A 20,491-nucleotide genomic window follows, 5' to 3' on the forward strand; every position below is an offset into this window, starting at 1 on the left:
ATAATGAAAAATGTTTTCCAATTCAAGTAAACATTACATTTGATCTTTGTGATGGTAAAGGGTTGCCAAGCGAGTAATAAAGGGGTCATCCCCATTAGGCACCTCCTTCAACCATAAGTAAAGTGAAGGGTTGATCAAAAACGTACCTGCAATACATATGTTCCCCTGTTTCACAACCAAAATGAATGTCCCTTGGTTATCATGTTCCCACATTTAGAGGGATTTCATGTATTTTTATTCCCCTTCCTCAGGGTACTCTGTGTTCTATTTGCTAGACATGTATATTGGTACAATTATTGGTGTTTGTAACTTTACAATGTATGCACCAACCACATACACTGGGATCAGGTCAGGAGGGAAAGGGTTAATTGCATTTATATGTTTATGGTCCTTTGATCCCTTTCCCGCCTTTTCAGTCTCCATTTTGCAGTATCTCCATAGGTCGCCATTGGAGCCCCATGCAATCCTATGGAGATTTCACAGATTGGGGACCGATACCTGAGAAGACCTGCAGGTGGCGCCCGAGAGGAGGAGCGGAGCTTCCCCATTGAAAGTGAATGGAGTAATGTCTTTCAATGGGGATTCCTCGAGTCCGATCTCCAGGAACGAGCTGGCAACCAGCCAGACCGCAAAAGCGGATACAATGTCTTTGAAAGAGCTTTGATCACGTAATTGCCGTGGGAACTTGGTCACGGCCAAGTTCAAACTCATTAAAATTGTATCTCCGGTCCTAGGGCAGCTAGCTGGTTAATTCTTTTTGCCCCTAGCTCAAGGGGACCCCCTTACCTCGATGGTCAATGACGACGAGAAAGGTCAAGTTCAAACTCATTAAAATTGTATCTCAGGTCCTAGGGCAGCTAGCGGGTTATTTCTTTTTGCCTCTAGCTCAAGGGGACCCCCTTACCTCGATGGTCAATGACGGCGAGAAAGGGTCGCAATGGAGGCTTCAATGGGACAAACTTCCTTCAGTGTATGAGTAACATGTTTCGCCGATGCCATGGCTTCATCAGGCTAGAGACTGTTAAATATGTTACTCATACACCCATTGAAGCCTCCATTGCTGACCGAGTGTGCTGTGTTCAAAGATCTCCTGCATGATCCTGAATTCCGGACGCGGCGTCTAGTATCCTATATGCTACATTGCAAATGGTCAGTGGTGTTGCTGATTTGGGCTGTTGTACATGTGAGTTTTGTTGTTATATACTGTATGTGTGAATAAATGCACTTTTATCCACTATTGAACACATCTCATATACATCTTATTTGGATCACGTGGGTGTGAGCTGTGTCTGGCACATGGAGGAATATCATTACTGAAGGGATAGAGATCTCTGGATCCAGTTTAAAGGAACAGAAACCCCTTGTTGTGTACTGTATGTACTTACACATGCCCGTGTGAGTATTGTGATATTATTAGCATTATTCACTCTAAACCTCCCCTGGTTGATCCCCCTGCTATATTGCGAAATTATTTAGTCTAATCTTTTGCTCCCTACACATTGTGTATTTGTTATTTGGAGGATCTGAGGACCACCTGGACAAAGATTTCCATAGAAAAGTCAAAAGCAAAGACAAGTAAAGACAAAGACAATACAAGATAAAGACAAGCAAAGATACCTCTGTTGTCTATTTACTTACACATGGCCGTGTGAGTAGTAAGATCATATATTTGTGCTATTTTCCCTACCCCCACTGGTCGAGATTGCATACATATTCTTATATATTATTATTGACTATCTAATCCCTTGCTCCTCCTTTTATGTATTTTTTCTGTATGTACTTAGGGTCTTGGATAGATCCTATTGGGGTTGCAGCAGACTGGGATCTACATTCTAGAACTCATTCTCCCTTTTGTAAGGGGAGGGCAGCTACATTCGTAGTTACGGTAATATGGTGTTATTTTATTATCTTTCTGATTTAGTTCTTTCTGATTTAGTCCTTTATACGAGTTAGCGACCGAGTTCTTTTTGTTTTATTATATCTTAGTCGCATTTGATTCAACCCAGTGATTTTGTGTATATTATAACCCTGCACAAGCTCCCGTGACAGTCTTCTAAAACAATCATTAGGATTTCACACTGAATCAGTAGGATGTGTGATATGCCAAACAATAAAATACTAGGCTACATCATTTGGTAAAATGATCATCACCTTTCCTGTCTTGCGTTCAAATTCTTTATGGGCAAGCTACCCAGCTACCTGAACAAGCTCCTCACCCCTACCACATGCAGCACCTATCACCTGAGATCAGACTCCAAAAGATTGTTCATGGTCCCAAGGCTCAACAAAGTATCCGGCCGCTCCTCCTCTTACTGTGCACCCCAAAACTGGAACAACCTACCGGCTGTCACACATTTTAATGTGGTCTGTAATTGTTTCATACGCCCATAATACAAATTATCTTTAACTGTGCATGCAATGTCTTGTATATAATGTATACCCTGCTCATTATGTAACTGTATTTGTAAACATGTATTATTTGTCTTAACTTTGTGCCCAGGACATACTTGAAAACGAGAGGTAACTCTCAATGTATTACTTCCTGGTAAAATATTTTATAAATAAATACATAAAATAAATAAAAGTTTATCAGGCATATTTTGCGAAGCAATGGTAAACCAAAAATGAATCTTCAGAGATTATGTGCTTGATAAAGGGAATATGCATTCTAAAATACTGGTTTATACTAACCTGCATATCTAATTCATGACATCTCTGGGCAATTTCTTCTTTTGCTGTGAGTGCTTCGTTTAATTCTTCTGTTGTCTTTTTTAACTATTTGGAGCATAAAAATTAGGAAAATAATTTAAAAGCATTTTCCCAGACTGTTAACAACTATCAGAGGAATAAAAAGTGAAAATGTACAATCACCGCACAAGTTGTATTTCTAGAAAAGTGTGATTTTGTAAGACCAACAAATGTATTTATTTCTTTGCTTCTTTTTTTTATCAATTGTATATGTAATGCTATTCGATTAAAAATATATATCCATAATCATAATATGGCCAAAAAGTTATTTTCCAGACTTTATTGATCATAATATAGATAACTACACATCATTACCTGCCGATCAAAATCTGCATAAGCATCATTCCCAATGGAGACAGGACTTTCTTTACTCATCAACTGCAATTAGATTACACTGGATTAGAAAGGAAAGAAGTTCCTTAAACCATTTCAAGCAATGATGTTATTAATCAATATTAGTTCTTGAGACCTTGCACGACCTTAAACAATATTTGTGTGAAAAGGGTACAACATGCAGCTGAACCCCATTATAATGCAGTGCTTGGCGTCCACATAATGCAACTGCGTTATAAAACGGGGATCACGAAGAAAAAAATGTGGCCGCCGCAATCACGGGTTTCGTGTCTGCCGGAAGGGGAGAGAGCTGTGAGAGCTCTACACCTCCCTCCCTCCTGCTGTCCCTATCTGTCTATTCATCCTCCCCCAGTGTCTCCAGCAGTCAGAGAGCTGCAGGCACTGCTAGTTGTAAAGGGAGTGTGCATGGCTCAGGGCTGCAGCCTATCCTCTTCATGCCTATTTTACTCATCTCTCCGGCCACTGATCACCACGCACAGCAGCTTCTTCTCCTCAACTCCCTCTCAATGCCAAAGTTTTCAGGGATGCCGGGGGAGCCTACCCGGTCTGCACACCCAGGTAAGAGGACAGGAGGGAAGCAAAGGAGGGACTGGGAGCTGAATAGAGAGAAAGGGGACCCGGCAGCTGCTGTGGTCACTGACACATGGCAGGAGTCCCAGCTGCTGACACTAGTGGTGTGTGTGTGTCACTTGAGAAGACTTACTCTCCATTGGCCCTCATAGATAAAGTTTTCAAAGGAGCCTTTCCTGAGAGCTGATTGACTCCCCCACTCTTTTCCTTTCCATATCTAGCAGTCGCTCCCACATCCTTATGTGTATAACTGGGGCCCCAAACCCCAGTATGGAGGAAGCCAGGCTTAGCTGCCACTTGAAAAGTTCAGATGCTATCATTATCTTTGCATAGCTTGATCCTCCTCTAATCCTCTCTGGAACATACAAAAAGTTTAACTGTCCATGCATGAGGTTATTAACTCACTTAAAAAAAGTACTACACGATTTTCAAGCAATCTGAAGAGAAGTTATGTCATACAGATGCAGCGGTGTTATCCGAACATTTCACAGAGCCATTTTCGTGAACTCTGTTGTATTTCACGCAGCATCCACTCATTATTCTTTTGTGAATGCCGCCAATCACACCAGTAATCTTCTACAGTTAGAGGATTTGTGTATGACTAAGGAGTTTCAGAAAGGACTTCTTTCCCATGTACAGTATACAGTGTGAACTCGTTACATTTTAATCTTCACATTACTTAGATTTTTAGATTTTAAGGGAGGGGGAGGGAGCACAATCCCAGAATCAAGCAAAATGGAGAGGTAGGATATCTTCAGCTTCTACTGCTTCTTGGCTATAAAAACAGGAGCAACGCTCAAACCGCGTTATTGCGGATTCGTGTTGTAGCGGATCGCGCTATAACAGGTTGAGCTGTATTGTGTAATCAGAGAAAGGCGTAAAGGAGTTCTACGAAGTAAAACATTTTTACTTGGTGTACTCATGTAGATGAATAGAGAACCTAAAATGATCTTTTACATCTATACATTTTTTTTTACATGTCTACATTGTGTTGTTTTACTTATCTATAGTCTACTTGTGTAATATCCTATGAAGGGATATTCTTGCTTTCCTTTCAAGTACTTCCCTCCCATTATGTTGCATCCACAACTCCCTACCTTCAGAAATAAAAATCTGCTTTAAAAAAAAAAAAAAAACTTGAGAAATTATTTTAGTTAATTTAGTTTATTAATTTTAATATTTAATGGCAGGTGTCTGTCTAGAACATGTGGTTGCAGCCATTCCGCTGTGACCAAATGACCACTGGCGCTCCCCGTGACTCACCCCACAGCCGGGACACACAGCTGCCGTTTGCTTCGCCCTGAGGTAACCTCACCCTAAAGCCCCCTAATCAGGGCCATCTTAACAACATTAGGGCCCTGCCTACACCGTCGCTCCCAGTCTCCCACGAGCTCACTAGCAGCAGCAGGCACCGGAAGTGCTGCACTGCTAGGCTGCGAGCGGTTGTGACGCGAGCCGGGGTGCCGGGCGGGCAGAGAGCGAGTGGAGCCGGGGTTCTATTTCCGGGCTGGGGAGAGCGAGCGGTGCAGGGTGGGGGGAGAGCAAGCCGGGGTGCCGGGCGCCGTGGGGGGGGAGAGCGAGCCCTCCTAGCTAGACTTAGAACGGAGATTTTATATTTTTAGCATTGGTGGGTAGGGTTGCCAGATGGCTTGTCCAAAAATACTGGATAAAAATGGAAAAAGCTGTGACACCCTCAAAACACACACACACACACACACACACACACACACACACACACACACACACACACACACACACACACACACACACGCTCCCGAATACATATAAAATATAGCCCCACCTCCCCAATACATATAAAATATAGCCCCACCACCCCAATACATATAAAATATACCCCCACCACCCCAATACATATAAACTATACCCCCACCACCTCAATACATATAAAATATACCCCCACAACCCCAATACATATAAAATATACCCCACCACCCCCATATATATTAAATATACTCCTACCTCCCCAATACATACAGTATAAAATATACCCCCACCACCCCCATATATATTAAATATACTCCTACCTCCCCAATACATATAAAATATACCCCCACCATCCCCATATATATTAAATATACTCCTACCTCCCCAATACATATAAAATATACCCCCACCACCCCCATATATATGAAATATACTCCTGCCTGCCCAGTACATATAATATACCCCCCACATTGTACTTTACCTATCTCCTGCAGGACACAGACAGCACAGGAATATGTCTCTGGCCCGCCGGGGTGTGGGCTCCGTCCCCGCTGTCTTCTGATTGGCTGTCCTCTACTCCAATCAGGGACAGCACACTGGTCCTCCATGCTCTGCCCAGCCACCGTCCCGGCCCGCCCTCTCTCGGCCTCCGCCTACCCTCTCAGCATTTAACGCTCGCCTGCCCTCGCCACTGACCATGCCAGCCCTCGTCCTGTCACTGCCGCAACAATTTTATACCCGAGGACAGGCAGCAGAATTACCGGCTTGTTCGGGTGAAAACCGGACACCTGGCAACCCTATGGTGGCACGCATGGGCCGGGCGGATGGGGCCCCCCTCTGCTTGTGGGGTCCCCCTCTGCTGTGGGGCCCCTGGGCAACTGCCCAGTGTGCCCATATGTTAAGACGGCCATGCCCTTAATACTAACCCCTACCCTAATAACCTTAGCCTAAAGCCCCTTGTCACGATGGACCCAGCTTATTATGACTTTTAATTACCGGGATCATTGATTGAGCAAGCAGAGAGATAAAAATAAATTGCGTTTATTCACCTAATGAACGCACACAACTATGTTACACAAAAATACAGTAAAAAGACACACTGGGATTACAAAACTAATCATTCCTAATTGCAAACACAAAGCAAAATATTCCAGGCCCCTTTTCATTCCTGTGGCCTCTTGCTGTTGAATTTCGGTCACTTATCCTCTGAGAAATTTAGACGATTTACTCAAGAGCTGGAACTTCTCAAATGGAACTGAATCTCAGGTGAATCACACAAGATTGAACTGATGAAACTCTTAGATGGAACTCTTAGAACTGAGGAATCTTGAGTGGGGTTCAAATCTGTGATGGTGATAAAACTCCTCTTCATCCCCACCCCCTCCTTCTTGATGTTACAGCAGAGAACAACTTCTCCATGGCCTGCACCAGCTTATAATACCACCTGACCAAACCCCCTTTGCTCAGTGACAGAATATCTGGTTCTAGTCAAAGAATCCCCTTTGAAGCTCTAACTTTTGTATACTGTACATCCTGGAGGGCCTCTCCCCAGGGTCCCTTATCAGCCAGGCCTTCGGTTATGCTTACTTGCCCCCTGGGTCATAAACTAGCCTCATTCCTGGCACACATTAGAAAAATACTTTTAAACCTTTCAACATATCCTGTCCCCTGCCTGTCATGCAAATCCCCCCAACTCACGTAACTGTAACCTACACAAGAGCCATGCCCGTTTATGCATTTACACCCATGGTACTATTAATAAAATCATAACAGTCTACATGTCTGTCTCCTAATCATTTGCATACAAAAAATTAGAACATAAGGACATTCCTTCAATCATATCAAGCTTGGGGGATGGTTAACCCCCATTCTCTTTTCCCTTATTCAAAACATTGTTACGATACATTATATGATTTTCCCCCTGAACCCTATTTTAATCAAACCAACCTCCGTCTTATACCTGGCTGGAGTGTGGGGATATACATTAACCCCTTGTGTCCCATTTTTACCTGTTCTTGCTCTGTGCTGAAGCAAGGCATCCCAGCACCTCTGGAAATGGTAAAACACAAACGGCAATTGTCTCATATTTTGCACAGTCATAGTAATGCATACACAATGCCCGGGCCCAAAAGCTGACACTCTAGGACCCCAAAACACGGGTCAGGGGTAACCAAGTGGGCTTGACCTTTATTATAACCCTGGTTCTCCCTTCCCCCGCCACACCTCCCCACCTCAATAGGAGGGCTTTGTGGCAACCACCTCCTCTTTTGGTCCCACACACCCGGAGACTGTTGAGGTTTTTGGTTCACTAGGGATATCCTTTTGGGAGAGTTCATCAGCATGGCCATGCTGGCTGTATTTCTGGTGTTGAGTAGCAAACTCCTGCAATGCCAGAGTCCAGCACAGCACCTGGCCACTCTCCCCCAGACCCTCTTGCTCATTAGTGGCATATGCCACTTCGCTGGGCAGCAGTTTTCTGCTCAGATGCACAATGGAAGGTTCACACCCCTCCTCGGCCCCCTGGGTCCACAGGCAGGAGACCGGACTACCAGACCTGAGAGTCGCTGTTGGGTCACGTCAGTCAAGGATTGGATCACAGCGCTGAGTAACAGCCTTCCTGTAGTAAGCTCCAGTGCCTAACACAACCTTACCCTGTTCTGGTTCTGGCTTAAGGTGCCCTCCACCCACTCGGTGCCCTAAGTACAGTACCTCTGCCATACTCACTACACACTTTGTAGGCTTCAGCGTCAGCCCTGCCTCCCTGATCCTCTGCAGCAGTGCAGCTACAGAAACTAAATGTAAGTCCCACAACTTACTAACCACAGCAATGTTGTCCAAGTATGCCCTTGCAAATCTGTGCATCCCTTCCAGTGCCCTCTCTAAACTCTCTGCTACTACCTGATAGGCATACCTATGCAGAGGTCTCTGATCATCAGTCTCCACTGGATGATCCGGGCTATGTGCTCTGCCCAGCTCACCTGGGAGCAGAACCCTATGCTGTCCTAGCATAACCCTCGCTTGCACATGCTGCTGTACACTGCACTGGGACCCTATCCCTACCTGCTCCACTGGGCCCCCTGCCTAGATTCTCCTAGGAGGTTAGGCAGAGCATCGCTCGCCGGGTCCCCCATCAGTGTGCTACAAATAGCCAGCACTGATACCACACTCTGCTTGAAATACTCCTTACACATGTTAACATGATAAGCCCCATTTCTCTCTGTCTCACCATCTTCCTGTACACCATAGGTGTACTCATTCATTCTCCTGAAAACCGGGTATGGTCCAGACCAGACAGCCTTTAATTTGTTCTGCGGAGCGGGCTGCAGAACAAGTCTCTGCTGACCTGGAATGAATGAACGGCTAGGGGCATTTTAATCACACCAAGTCTGCTGCTTGGTTTGAATCTCCCTGAGATCAGCCTGTGCCAACCTCATAAGCATTTCTAACTGGTCTCTGAGAGTTGCCACAGATTGTCGCACAGACGCATCAGTCTGGGTAATGTTCCCCCTTCCACCCCTCACAGAGTACGTCAGGAGGTTCCCGGACCCTGTGGCCATATAGCAGCTTGAAGGAAGAGACCCTGGCAGATTCTGGCAGTACCTCTTGTTATGCAGACAGCAAGTGCTGTAAGTGAATCTCCCACTCTGTTCCTTCAATCCCTATACCTTCCTGAAGCAACTGCTTCAGGGTCCCATTGAACCTCTCACATAAACCGTTTGCCTGGGGGTAATAAGGGATGGTGTGCTGGTGCTTTACCCCGCACACATCCCAGAGACCCTGTAACAATTCATGCCTGAATTGTGACCCTTGATCAGTTAGAATCTCCCTAGGGCAACCTACTCTAGGAAAAATCTCTAACAACGCTTCTGCCCCTGCCCTCGCATTGATGGTGGCAAGTGTCACAGCCTCAGGATCCTGGGTAGACAAATCTACCCCCATGAGCATGTAACACTGGCCAGACCAACTGTGGATCATGAGGGGTCCCACTATGTCTATAGCTACCCCTTGGTAAGGTTCCCCTATACCTGTAACGGGTTCAGGGCTGGCCTTGCATGATCACCCACCTTACCTACCTGGTGCCAGGCACCCCTGGTGTGGCACAACTCTGCCACAGCCCCTGATGCCCGCAGCAAGGCTGCAACAGCTGAGCTCTCTTGCGAGTGGCCCCCTGATGCTCTGCTAGTGGTATGAAATGGACCCCGCGTAACAACGGTTGCCTACACTCCCTCTGTACCCCTAGCTGTCTTCTACCAGTCCAAACCGTATCTAAACTGGTAGACCCCGGCTCTGCACACAAGAGCCCGCGGTGCCAGGAGTTTCCGCTCTGACCCACTGGCTGAGTCAGACTCGGACACCTGGAGCCTCCTGCGCTCCTCCCTGGGCTCAGACTGCATTGCACCCATAAACTGTGTCCCTAATTCTGGCCCCCCACACTTAGTCTCAAAGTCAGGGAACCCAGGAACATGTAAAGGGCAAGGTATGTCAGTATACTGTCGCGTCTCAGTCTGGCTTACCTGTCTGGTCTCAGCAGACACCGTTGGTCCCAAATGCAGGGGGACAACGGATCCTTCAGGTGCAACTCCTGATCGCTGGCTCCTTGCAATCGTTGAAACAAGAGCCAGTTCTGCCGTAAACACGCATGTAATATGTCCCAGGTCATTGTCAAGGCGGACCTCAGCATCTAACCCGGGAAATACCCCCTCCTCCCTTATGCCACGCCGGCACCCCAAACACAAAAGACCCGGGCAACCGGTGTGAGCCGCAGCTCATCACCTGGCAGGAGCATTTGCACCCCCGGTCGGGGGAGCAGATCCTCTGGTCTCGCCATATCAGGTTGGACTAGAGTAACAGTGACACTGGAGTCACGCAAGCCAGCTGCTTGGCAAACTCCCATGGTCACTTAGTACAACGGTGCCCGCTGGACATCGCTGGGTGGCACCTGGACTGGTGCAAACTGATGTCCTTCCGTCTCTGCTGCTGGTTCCTGGGGGTCAAGCGTAGATCTCTCCGTGGACGTCCCTCTGTGGGTTGATTCCACGGCTGAACTTGACTCCTCTGTGTGTGCCAGCCGCACACGGGCTACCGGCCTCGCAGCTTGAGAACGTTGCCCTGATGGGGTACACTGGACCTTCCCTGGTCCTGACAGATTGGGTTTGACTGACCAATCTGGTGGGACTGAGAGCACCCCCTCCCCGGGATAACCTCTGCAACTTTGGGTGCACTTCCAATGACTGCAGACTGTAGAATCCTTTGAGGTGTGCTTTTGGCTGCCCTGGCCAGTGTGGCCAAGTCCTGGGCAGCCCTCCGTCCCCACAGGGCGAGCAGAGCGGCAATTCCGGGCATAGAGAGACCGCTAGCCATTGGGGCTACTGCGGTTGCACTCTCCATCACTGGCCCCCCAACAGTGTCAATGTGGTGACCCGCTCCCTCCCCTTGATCTTTCATGCTCAGCAGTGCTGAATTAACCTCTTGCATCCTGGCTGTCCCGGTGGACTCTGCAACTGCAGATGAGCTGGGGGCTACCCGGGTCCATGTGACCCCTGTCTGGGTAACCCTTCTCCTCCATGAGGCAAAACGTGCGGCAAGTCCTGGGGTGCCAATTTCCTCCCCGTGTCTTTCTGTCTCTACCAGGGCTGGCTTAACCTCCTGTTCCCTGGTTTGCTGAGAGACTGTTGCCACTGCAGTTGTGAGTGTCAACTCCTCTTGTGAAGCTGTAACTGCTTTGTGGGATTCCAAGTCCTCCAGGTGTGTCTCTGACCGACCGGCTGTCGGTAAACTGCAGCTTTTACACTGGTTAACAATCCTGGTGCATTGCTTGTCCATGTTCGCCCGCGGCACTAAGCTAAGTGACAGGGAGAACCTGCGCTTTTTTCTGATTTGTGTAACATGTGTACGCTTTCTCTTGCCTTGGGAGCTCACAATCTTCGAGTTTCCCCCTATGTTATAAGACCCTGCAGGATTTCATAACATAGGCTCAATCAATCCCACACGCTGCCACCAGTAAATAAAGCTTGTCACGATGGACCCACCTTATTATGACTTTTAATTACCGGGATCATTGATTTTAGCAAGCAGAGAGATAAAAAATAAATTGCTTTTATTCACCTAATGAACGCACACAACTATGTTACACAAAAATACAGTAAAAAGACACACTTACTTTAGAAACTGGGATTACAAAACTAATCTCTCCTAATTGCAAACACACAGCAAAATATTCCAGGCCACTTTTCATTCCTGTGGCCTCTTGCTGTTGAATTCCGGTCACTTATCCTCTGAGAAATTTATATGATTTTCTCAAGAGCTGGAACTTCTCAAATGGGACTGAATATCAGGTGAATCACACAAGACTCCTCTTCATCCCCACCCCTTCCTTCTTGATGTTACAGCAAAGAACAACTTGACCATGGCCTGCACCAGCTTATAATACCACCTGGCCAAACCCCTTTTGCTCAGTGACAGAATATCCGGTTCTAGTTAAAGAATCCCCTGGGTTGCTGGCCAGCTGTTTAACCCCTTTGAAGCTCTAACTTTTGTATACATCCTGGAGGGCCTCTCCCCAGGGTCCCTTATCAGCCAGGCCTTTGGTTATGCTTACTTGCCCCCTGGGTCATAAACTAGCCTCATTCCTGGCACACATTAGAAAAATACTTTTAAACCTTTCAACATATCCTGTCCCCTGCCTGTCATGTAAATCCCCCCAACTCACGTAACTGTAACCTACACAAGAGCCATGCCCGTTTATGCATTTACACCCATGGTACTATTAATAAAATCGTAACAGTCTACATGTCTCTCTCCTAATCGTTTGCATACAAAAAATTAGAACATTAGGACATTCCTTCAATCATATCATGCTTGGGGGATGGTTAACCCCCATTCTCTTTTCCCTTATTCAAAACATTGTTACGATACATTATATGATTTTCCCCCTGAACCCTATTTTAATCAAACCAACCTCCGTCTTATACCTGGCTGGAGTGTGGGAATATACATTAACTCCTTGTGTCCCATTTTTACCTTTTCCTGCTCTGTGCTGAAGCAGGGCATCCCAGCACCTCTGGAAATGGTAAAACACAAACGGCAATTGTCTCATATTTTGCACAGTCACAGTAATGCATACACAATGCCCGGGCCCAAAAGCTGACACTCTAGGACCCCAAAACACGGGTCAGGGGTAACCAAGTGGGCTTGACCTTTATTATAACCCTGGTTGTCCCTTCCCTCGCCACACCCCTTACCCTAAGCCCCTACCGTAAAAACCCCTACCGCAAGCCCTCACCTTAAAACACCCTACCCTAAGCCATTTCCCTCAAAAACCCTACCCCAGCCATTAAAACCCCTAAAGTTAGCCCCTTACCCTAACCGATGAAACCCCTTAAATTAATCCCCTACCCTAACCAGTAAAACTCACCTCAGAAGCAGCCGGCGGTGGAGGTTGTCGAGACAAAACAGCTGTAATCAAAATGTCCCATTCCGGAAGGAGAGGCTCAGTGAGAAAGGCACAGACTTATAACACTGAGTTTGATGCAGGGGAGCCTGGTTTGATATATGGGAGCCTGGTTCAAGTCCCTTTATCTGTGCCTCAGGCACCAAAAACAGATTGTAAACTCATCTGGGCAGAGACCGTCTGTAAAAATCCTATATACAATGCTGCTTACCTAGCACTATACTGTAATTGTGAACCACTTTGAGTTCAGTTGGGAGAAGAGCATTATATGAAATAATAACTTATTATTAATTACCTTTAATACTAGTTACATAAATTCCAAGTAATAAAGGAACAACATGAAAGGCTGACTTAACCTTGTTAAATTTAGCTAATAAAATCATTAGTAAAATGAACTTCATCATCAGATTTACTGCATCAATATACCTCCTGAATGGCAGTCATGACCATATGTTGTACAGACTCCTCCATCATCATGATTGTTTGGATATACTCTGAAAATAAATATATAATAAGTACATAAGATTAAAATTAAATCAGAACAATTACAATTATATAAACAAAAGATCGAAATGGCAAACAAGACAGGTACACATTTGTTCTTTAATTAGAAACCAGCATAAACAAGAAGAACAGTAAGATGGGCAATGGGCCTCTAGTACTCTAGTTTTTGCACATTTTTGTATGTTTCAGTTATGGTTTATGGACTTCTCTTCCCCTATGAGCCCCACTGCCTTGTCTTTACCAGCTTCCAGCACCCAATTTCCTCTGTCTCCATAGGAGCCTGGTCTGGGGAGATTCAGGATCATTGCTTCAGGAGCTTTTGGTCCAAGCTGTGGGAGCTGTGATCCTCATCTGATAATAACCTTTTGTCCTGCTGAAGTAGAAGCTCAGCCGGAAGGCAGGAAAGAACAGAAGGATTCAGAAACTCAGATTCAGAAACCCACAGCTCAGAGCATTCTATTGGCACTATTTTTTTTCTCCAATTTCTTTTTTTTTTTAAAGCAATAACAAGGAGAACTGGTAAAGAGTACATCTGTAGCTGTGCCCAATAACTATCTAGCTTTATGCACTGCACCTTGCAACTTTACTGAGGTTACATGCAATAGAACCGCAATTAAAAGGTTGTAACTATAGATTACCTTGCTTTTGTTCACATTTCACAGCACAACCTAAAATGAGCTGTAGCATGCGTCCAAGTTCTGATGCATCTGAATGCTCTCCAACCAGATTAACATCTGGAAGTGTAAAATCATTTATCTGCTGCCCCAAAATCTGCAAGCATAGTACATCAATCAGTATCATTTAATAATAAAATTACCTGTTAAACATGTTTAATTTGCTAAAAATCATGAACATTTACATATTTTAAAATTAACTACATCTGCATTTTTTTTTTTATATTTGTATTATTGTTTTAGAAGTCGGTGACTGATTTTATTGTTAACTAATTTCATTAAAAAATATATGATACTGGAAATCAGAGGGATGTTATATAATCACATAGTAGAGGGGGTTGAAAAAAAGATATGCGTCCATCAAGTTCAACCTATGCTAAATTTAGACGACAGATACGTTATCTTCTATCCATACTTACAGTATATTGATCAAGTGGAAGGCAAACAAAAAAAACCAGTGAAATACCATCCAATAATATCTCATAAGGGAAAAAATTAATTCCTTCACAACTCCAAGAATTAGCAATCATACTGTATTACTTACTGGATCAACATCCTTCCCATGTTTACTTATTTGGTATAACCATGTACAGTATACCTTTCCATTCTAAATTGTATCTGCCATCACAGTCTCCATGGGTAATGAATTCCACATTTTAGCTGCCCTTACAGTAAAGAACCCTTTTCTTTGTTGCTGGTGATGTCTGCATATATAACAAGGGATCAAATCTTAAGCAGCTAATCATTTTTTCCAACATTCTGCATGCAAATGTTATGAATTTAATAGATCACTAATACATACCTGTGTACTTTTTGATATGCTGTATAAAAATATATATGAAGGTAATTGTAGGTAGTAATGAATGTGACGAACTTTTCATTTTTAAGAACACACTAAAAAAATAATAATAATAATCCCTGCAGCAGCTTCGAAAATAAGATGGGTAAGAGTGTGGCTTAAAAAAATAAATAAATAGGTCAAATTATACCTCACACATTTTAATATTAATGAGATGGACTTTGAAGAAATAGAAAATGAATACCGTCATTTTCTTTTCCTGGAAAGTCCATCCATGGCAGTGCTCACTAATGGGTTAAGTTCCACTCTCCTGTTGAGATATGACAGAAATCTCTACCTGTGGGAGAACCATAAATAGCCCATGCTTTCCTCCCCAGGTAGACTTGCAACAAAAGCAGTAATATAGAACTAGAAACATTATTATCTAAAACAAAATAACTTTTGAGAGGGAATTGGTGAGCACTGCCATGGATGGATTCTCCAGGAAAATTAAATTACGGTAAATTTTCTATCAATTTTCTATTTTCCTGGTTATCCCTATGGCAGTGGTCACCAAGGGGACTTGCCAGAGCAGTAACCAAATAAAAAAGGGAAGGGTCCTAGAATAAACACCACACTCCTTGTCACTTAAATATAATTTATGTAAGTGGTGACAATGGACTACAGGATCTGCTGAGGCATGTACGTCCCAAGACTAGTACTTAATAAATCATACTAATTGAAGTCCATATTGACACACTCCATAATTCTGTAGGGCAAGCGAGCACATTTGCTGCTCAAAACATAGCCATGTCTCTTGTAGAATGCCCCTTTACCAGCTCTGGGCTGGAATTTTCTGTATAGTATAGGCCTTCTTGATGGCAATTACGATCTAGTGCCTTATGGTAGACTTTGAGGCTGCTTGCCCTTTCCTTGATCCCTTTGGAAAGATGAACAGCCTTGTCTGACTTCCGAAACCCTTCCGTTGGTTTTGCACAAAATTAGTATAATATTATCTCCTGGTTGAGATGGAATTTTGAAACGACCTTGGGTAATTAGAGTTAAACTGGCTTCAAGACAACCTTGCCTTGATGGAAGATAAGGAAAGGTTCCTTTACCGACAAGGCCTGTAATTCACCAATTCTGCTTGCCGACGTCACAGCTATCAACAGGAGTCTTCAACGTTAGGTTTGTAATTGACATTTGAGGAAAAAGGTCTCTCAAAAAGGGGCATGATCCCGTAATACCACCTGTAAATTCCAAGCAGGAACTGGAAATTATATTGTGATCTGATGCTCTTCAGAGATTGGAAGAATTAACGTATTATATCTACGGTGGCCAAGTCATTTCCAAGTTGTGCTGATCGTGCTGACACCAGTACCCTCAGTGATCTAGTGCCAAGTCTCATCTCCAGACCCTCTTGCAGGAACTCCATAATTGTGGGAGCAGGAGGTGCCAAGAAACTTAAATTTGATGTTGACACCACAGATGGAATTGCTGCCAGATTCTATGCTGCACTGTAGAAGAAGTTTTCTTTCTTGCAACGTGTTTCACTTTGTGACAGCCTTCTGGATCTGAGCAGCTCAAGCTCAACCTCTATGCCGTCAAAGTCCAGGCTCATGGATTGGGGTGCTACATCATACCCTGGTATAGCAGGCCACAAAACACTGGCAGTTGCCATGGTTCATCTGCTAAGAGTTGGATTATTTGTGGGAACCAGGTTCTGCCTGGCCAATTTCGGTAGTATTGTAACCACCTCTACTTTGTCCAGTCTGCATTTCCTGAGAATACGTAGTATCTGGAATTGGTGGGAATATGGATGCAAGCTGTGGGAAGAAAAGTGTGTTTACCTTGGTAGCCTCTGGGTGAAACATTCCTGAGTAGAAACCTTGTAGTTTCAGTCCCTGCTGATGTCATGAGGTCCCTCTCTGGTCTCCCAATCTCTCGACTAGACGCTGAATATTGTGCTTGCTAGAGATCACTCTCCTGGGTCTAGGGTACTCCTGTTGAAGAAATATGCCGGTAGACTCTCTTCCCCTGCGATATGAATTGCTGTAAGGCCTGTTAAATGATGTTCCACCCAGGTGAGAAATGGGAATAATTACTGCAGGAGTACGGAACTTCTTGTCCCTCCTTCTCTCCTTATATAGGTGTCACGGTAGAAAAGGTCTTACCCACACATTAATACCGGGATTCTGGATTGTGCACGACAAGGCGGGCAAAATAAATTGTAATTTATTTCTTTTCAGACAAACACACAAATCTTCACAATTACACTGGATAAAACACTTACTGGGATGGGGAAACAAAATCAAATGTCCACGGAACTAATGACTTAACAGCAAAGTCTCTGGACACACCTGCACGCATGCAAGTGGGTGTGCGATTTGAGCCGTGCGAAAATCCTTGGCTAGGGGCGCAAATTGCCATCCCTATATCTCCGCCAAAAGAAATATTTTCGTAAAGTCCTTACAGGATTCGTTCAGGAATCCCCAGCTCAAACGAATTCTGGAAGAGGGGTGCAATTCTTCTTTACGGTGTAGTTAACCCCTCACACTCCGGAACCGCTAACGCTGTACTTGGACATTTCTTGGTTGATCTTAGATTAATCTAACTAGGATGGAGCTGCAGGCATTGTTATAGTGTTAAGAGCCCTATCCCTAACATACACAGCCAATCCTCCCGTGGGAACAACTTTTCCCACCTATCCCCGACTTGCCAGGAGTTCCTAGAACGGGCAGAATTTGCTTCCTGGTCTGCTAAGAGCATGCGCCAACCTGACCCAACCTCTTACCTGGCGACAGTAAGTCTGGGGTTTGGCTACCAAGTGTGAAGCGCCCATACTTCGCACCGGTATCTGATATATGGCAATAATCCGACCACCCTAAAACCTAGGGTCTCTGAGGCTTTTCAACTCCAGACATCTGTAGTCATTGGGCACCAATTTAGCAGGGTGCCCTTTGAAGTACGGAGATGAAAAATCCCTCAGCTCATTCATCCATAACATATGGGCATGTTAATGTATTCATTGCCGGCTGACAGGAAAGGGTTCCTGCCTTTACATTTTAAACACCATTGGAATACAGTTTCTTTTCATATGTATGTTCTGTAAGTGCAACAAATATAAAACCAACATGTATGTTCATGGTACATTTTTAACTAGCTGCACTCCAAAAATTAGAGTGCTAGCTCTTTCCTAGCGCAAGTTATCCACTTCATTGAATGGGCTCTGTGATGTGGGTTGCGGTTTGACCTATAATCGTTCTGGGTGACAAGCCGGCATACAATGTATGATATTAAGTGGATAAGTGGATAACAAGACGGCTGGATACATTGTAGCTCTCAGGTACTTCAGCTAGACCGCAGACCACTTATTCAATTGACTTTGCGGTTTCAACGTCTGTGGTCTAGGAAATGATACCCATCTTCAATGCAGTCACTTACTCGCAGGCACACTTATGCAATTAGCGCTTGGCACAGCGCTAGAAGCTCCCCCTTGTGTCGCGAATACAGTTTGCACATTCTCCATTTATTCATAATACTGCAGCTAACTTCTGGGGCTGCAAAACAGGGACAATAAAGATAGTGTAGGGGAAAAAATGGCATTATGGTGACCATACAATTTAACTCCTTCAGTCCCAACGAGGTTTAGGGTTAACCAGCCGAGCATATCTTTATTGGCCTGGTTAACCCTTTCACCGCCACAATAAGTCACCGTCGAATGGCTGTCTGACGTGCCCTTCATGATGCACAGTCATAAGAAGTGCCTGATCACCTCCATTCCCGCTCTTTATTCTAAAATATTTGATGACATTTCATGACTTCCGATAGACCATTTCCTTGGGCTCTCTGTCCCGAGTTGGGCACTCCAGCCTGTGCCATTCCCATGTTGTAAGTATGAAACATACTTTATCTTTTGGCGGACAACCTGTTTTAGGTTTCTGTCACATTGCCACCATTTTAGGGATTGCCGTATGTCTTGAAGGACCGTTCCGGGGATACCTTGATCCCCCATGCCCTTCTTCCTTTTCCAGTTTGTGCTGAAGCAGGGAACCCTGGAGGTGAGTCGCAAGAACATTTCCAGGGTAGGATTTTGCCGGAACACTGCGCTTCAATGTGCCCAAGAATCTTTCCTGGTTCTCGGGTACATCTTTGGGTTATTCAATAACTCGGGAACCCGACTACATAGCGACAACCTAATTGAAGTTTCTCCGCAAAACCCACCCTCAAACTCACCTCACAAGCTCCGTTGCCCAGCACCCCTGGAACGGCAAGCACACAAAAATACTGAATTGTCGCATCATTTATAAAGTCTCAGTGATGCATACACGACAGTTGGGTCCAAGAGCTGACACTCTAGGACCCTTACACACGGATCAGGGGTAACCAAGTGGGCTTAACCTTTATTATTGAGCCAGGTTACCCCCTCACCGTCAGAGCCATTGGTGTAAGAAGTTCTGTTGGAATGTATCTAAATGCTATCTGGCCCATTTTACCACCTGTATGGTTGCAGATAGGCACTCTTATCAGACTCATGCATTGTAGAGCACTTACATGGATTGCTGGCTCTAACTGCTCTGATCATCTCCTTAAAAACTTTCCCTTTTATCAGAGGGAAGAACTAAACATGCACAGTTGCACGTTGAACTGCATTCCAGAGATTCTTAGGTCTTGGGTTGGATTTAGTTAACTTTCCTCGGTGTTTAGAAGCCAGCTGTGATGCGAGATGATAGGTGCTGGAGCAACTGGACTCTGTTCCATGCTTTAATTAAAAGATCATTGAGGTAGTGTAATATTTGTATTCCCTCTTTCCTTAATTCGGCGATGAGTGTTTTTAACCCCTTTGTGAATGTTCTCGGCGAAGGTCGAGAGGCCAAAGGGAAATGTCTTGAATTGATAGTGCGTTACTACGATTGCAAATCTTAGATACTTTCTGTGTCTAACATACAGTACAGACATGTCGAAGTATGCATCTTTCAGATCTACTGACAGAAGCCACTGTCTCTTGTCCACTGCTGAAATAATGGTGGAGTTTGATCTTTTACATTGACCAGCTGGAGAGATATCTCAGAGGGGCAGCTGTGTGATCAGCCCTCTGAGATCCTGGACGAGAAGCAGACAGTACAAGCCTTCTTGAAGCATGTCCCTGCACCTAGCGAGGCTAGAGTCTACTCCCCAGGCCCCCAGTTGGTATTGTATCGTGTTTTGTACATCTTGTTTGTCTGCTGGCATGCCAGAGTAAACCCCATTTTATTCAATAACTGTGTCCTGTCTGGTGCTGGTGATCCCAATGGTTTTGGTGTTAAAGTACTGGTCTCCCATAACAAACACTGTTTGTCAAGCCTATCTGGCCTTCGCATTCATATACAAAAGAGCGAAGAGTGGTTGAATAGTTTTAATACACAAATGTGGTAAAGATAAACATGTGCATAAATCAAGTGATATAAAAAGTGAACAGTGTTATATTAAATATAAAAGTGCTAAATATGCTAAAGTGAAAAATAACAATAAGATACTCAAAACCCTTAAACAGGATATGTTTCAGATATCCTCCATAATCAAGATCCAAAACAGTAGGGGAGCGCGGGCTCAATCACCAAAGGAGAGAAGAGAAATTAATAGAGCAGAATTGCAAGATAAATTTGACTTTTCAGAGAAATCACCAATTGTCATACTCACAAACTAAGA

The 20,491-nt window shown here is 44.5% G+C and overlaps 1 protein-coding gene across 10 annotated transcripts in view; it reads right to left on the reverse strand.

Moving 5' to 3' along the window:
• The window catches only part of HOOK3 (hook microtubule tethering protein 3), a 727,656-nt gene that overhangs the window by 496,717 nt on the left and 210,448 nt on the right, over nt 1-20,491 (reverse strand). For 5 of the 10 annotated variants that reach the window (XR_012802125.1, XM_075603871.1, XM_075603834.1 and 2 more), the window contains 4 exons: nt 13,990-14,122; nt 13,274-13,341; nt 3,064-3,126; nt 2,692-2,775 (listed from right to left, as the gene is read on the reverse strand). Coding sequence is in view for 9 of the 10 variants with exons in the window: in XM_075603871.1 (XP_075459986.1) it covers nt 2,692-2,775; nt 3,064-3,126; nt 13,274-13,341; nt 13,990-14,122 (348 nt within the window). In the remaining variant the exon portion in view is untranslated. Of the gene's footprint in view, nt 1-2,691; nt 2,776-3,063; nt 3,127-3,579; nt 5,437-12,417; nt 12,458-12,811; nt 12,937-13,273; nt 13,342-13,989; nt 14,123-20,491 lie in introns of those variants that run through there. The other 5 variants (XM_075603843.1, XM_075603851.1, XM_075603861.1 and 2 more) reach the window with 5 other exon arrangements.

The sequence above is a fragment of the Ascaphus truei genome, chromosome 1 (genome assembly GCF_040206685.1).
Source record: "Ascaphus truei isolate aAscTru1 chromosome 1, aAscTru1.hap1, whole genome shotgun sequence".
NCBI lineage: Eukaryota > Metazoa > Chordata > Amphibia > Anura > Ascaphidae > Ascaphus > Ascaphus truei.